Source organism: Corvus brachyrhynchos, unplaced genomic scaffold, assembly GCF_000691975.1.
Source record: "Corvus brachyrhynchos isolate BGI_N302 unplaced genomic scaffold, ASM69197v1 scaffold266, whole genome shotgun sequence".
Taxonomy (NCBI): Eukaryota; Metazoa; Chordata; class Aves; order Passeriformes; family Corvidae; genus Corvus; species Corvus brachyrhynchos.
In genome coordinates this window covers 1,601,705-1,604,457 of record NW_008238633.1, presented here as the reverse complement: position 1 = coordinate 1,604,457, position 2,753 = coordinate 1,601,705, and the positions used below count along the sequence as shown (strand labels likewise).

Below are 2,753 nucleotides of genomic sequence, written 5' to 3'. Positions count from 1 at the left end.
CATCTCTGGAGAAAGGAAGAGGGACAGCTGGGCCAGGTGGAACCATTCCCCATGGGGAGGTGGCATCTTCAGGAGGCAATAGTGGTCAAAACCATGGATAAGGATCAGGAAAATGCCCAGGCTCTTGGGGCTGGGCCAGGGCCCTCCCTTCTCCAAAGAGCCTCCACTCCTGATCTACCCGGAGACCGGGAAATTGCAGGGGATCTCAGGGGGTGCATGGCCCGTGGTGCAGTTTGGGCACCCTGTCAGCTGATGCCAAATGCCTTCCTGCAGAGGCCGGGGAGGAGCTGCAGCCAGGCCAGGCTGGGAAACAGCCCTGCAGGGCGTGAAAGCAGCAGCGGGGCCGCGAGGCTGCGATGGATGCCTTCCCCTGTGCCGGGCACGGCGTGTGCAGATGTGCAGCGACAGCCCCCGGCTGCTGAGGCTCAGCAGAAGGCTGAGGGAAATGCACCCACCACGCCGTCTCTCCAGATCATTCAGGCTTTGGTCCACTTGTCTGGAATTCTCCAGGGACTTCTTGACTCCTGTAGGTTTGTTCCACTCTCTCAGAGGACCTTAACAGAAAGTAGTTCCTTTTCAGATGCGTGGATCCCACAAAACCAGTGCTCAGCCTGTGGGGTCAGCAGGGACTCACTGCTCACCCCTGCGTTGGGAGCCAGGCTTGGGTGCAGAAACCAGCAAAGGAGCTGGAGAAGTCCTCCCTGCAGACCCTCCCCCTGACAGCGCCCCTGTGGGATCACTGTTGGGCAAAAGAGGAGGAATTTCCCGGCCAAAATTTCCAGACTCCATCAAGCTTGAGATGATGTTAAGGGAAACGACACATGAATATTGCTCTGCACATGATGACACTTAGACTGCGATTACTGTGTTAGGAAAGGGATGCTGAGAACTTACATCCATCAAGCTCCAAGATCCTTAAACCGTCATTTACCAGCGACTCCAAATGATGCAGGTCACGATCCCAATCTAGAAGGGAACATAGATGAGAAGCATTCCATGGTGTGCTGGGATCCCCTTCTCCTGTAGGGAACTGGGCACCGCAAGGGGCTTGGGTAATCCCAGGAGGGGAAGCACTGCCCAGCAGCAGAGATGGCAGCTCAAGCCTCAGCAGGGCTCAGGCCCAGAGGCTCAGCAATTACCTCCTGTGCCTGTGCCTGGCATGGCCTCCCTTCCTGCAGCAGTGGCTGGCACGGAGCCATTGCTTCCTCCAGGAAATGATGCCTTCAGCACAGTCTTTTGGTTCATCTCTGGAGAAAGGAAGAGGGACAGCTGGGTCAGATGGGATTGTTCTCCATGGGGAGTGACATCTTCAGGAGGCAGTACTTGTCAGAGACATGGGTAAGGATCAGGAAAATGCCCAGGCTCGTGGGGCTGGGCCAGGGCCCGGGCCCTCCCTCCTCCCAAGAGCCTCCACTCCTGATCTACCCAGAGACCAGGAGATTGCAGGGGATCTCAGGGGGTGCGTGGCCCGTGGTGCAGTTTGGGCACCCTGTCAGCTGATGCCAAATGCCTTCCGGCAGAGGCCGGGGAGGAGCTGCAGCCAGGCCAGGCTGGGAAACAGCCCTGCAGGGCGTGAAAGCAGCAGCGGGGCCGCGAGGCTGCGATGGATGCCTTCCCCTGTGCCGGGCACGGCGTGTGCAGATGTGCAGCGACAGCCCGGCTGCTGAGGCTCAACAGAAGGCTGAGGGAAATGCACCCACCACGCCGTCTCTCCAGATCACTCAGCATCTGGTCCAGAAGTTCAGAAGGCTTCAGATCTTTATATTCTCCTTTAGCTTGGGTCTTTCCTTTTGGAGGACCTTAACAGAAAGTAGTTCCATTTCAGATGAATGAATCCCACAAAACCAGTGCTCAGCCTGTGGGGTCAGCAGGGACTCACTGCTCACCCCTGCGATGGGAGCCGGGCTTGCGTGCAGGAACCAGCAAAGGAGCTGGAGAAGTCCTCCCTGCAGACACACCTGTAACTCAACAGCCAGAGAAGCTTCTGTCATCTCTGCTGATCTGCATGGGCAGCACTGAGCTGCAGGAGCAGGGAGGGGATGCCGCAGGGCGAGGGCACACACGGGCACAGCTGTGTCCTGGCACCTGCAGCGATGGCCCGCTGGCCACCTTTGGGCTCTGAGCTGGCAGCTCTCCCAGGGGAAAGGCCTTGACCTACCCTCATCTTCTCGCTGAGGCTCAGTCGTGGACATGGGCTGGGAAGTCGCTTGACCATCACCAACAGGTTCAGCTGCAAAGAAAGTCAGGACAGAAGAGCTCCCCTGGCACTGTTGGACATCCCCAGGCTCCCTGGGGCCGGCAGAGGAGCCGCGCCGGGCACAGCGCCCCGGGCCACAGCCCTGGGCCCGGCCCCTTCCCTCTCTGCTCTTCTCCGGGGCTGCACAGAGCACACGCAAGGAGCAACTGGCATTGCACACGGCAAGAAGGCTGACAGCTAAATGCTCCTTCCTGCCCCGACAGCGGCCCTGGGGGATCACTCAGGGCTCGAGAAGGGAGCAGGGCAAGGTTTCCAGAATCCTTCGGCCTTGAGGTGACGTTAACGAGAGTGGCACCTGAGTGAGCTCTTGCCACAGTGACACTGATCATTGTCAGGAAAGGGATGCTGAGAACTTGCCTCCACCATGCTCTAAAATCTTCAAACTGTCATTCAGCAGCTTTTCCAAATGATCCATTTCATGATCCCAGTCTAGAAGGGAGCAGAGATCAGAACCATTCCATGGTGTGCTGGGATCCCCTTCTGCCTTAGGGAACCA

The 2,753-nt window shown here is 58.2% G+C and overlaps 1 protein-coding gene across 1 annotated transcript in view; it reads right to left on the bottom strand.

Moving 5' to 3' along the window:
- Positions 1-2,745, bottom strand: part of EFCC1 (EF-hand and coiled-coil domain containing 1) — a 61,658-nt gene extending 58,913 nt beyond the window's left edge. The window contains exons 1-5 of the mRNA XM_017737287.1: positions 2,159-2,745; positions 1,887-1,958; positions 1,701-1,799; positions 1,140-1,247; positions 895-966 (exon numbers count right to left, since the gene is read on the bottom strand). Coding sequence (XP_017592776.1) covers positions 895-966; positions 1,140-1,247; positions 1,701-1,799; positions 1,887-1,958; positions 2,159-2,192 — 385 coding nt within the window. The 5' untranslated portion in view covers positions 2,193-2,745. The remainder of the gene's footprint in view (positions 1-894; positions 967-1,139; positions 1,248-1,700; positions 1,800-1,886; positions 1,959-2,158) is intronic.
- Positions 2,746-2,753: the final 8 nt, after the last annotated feature.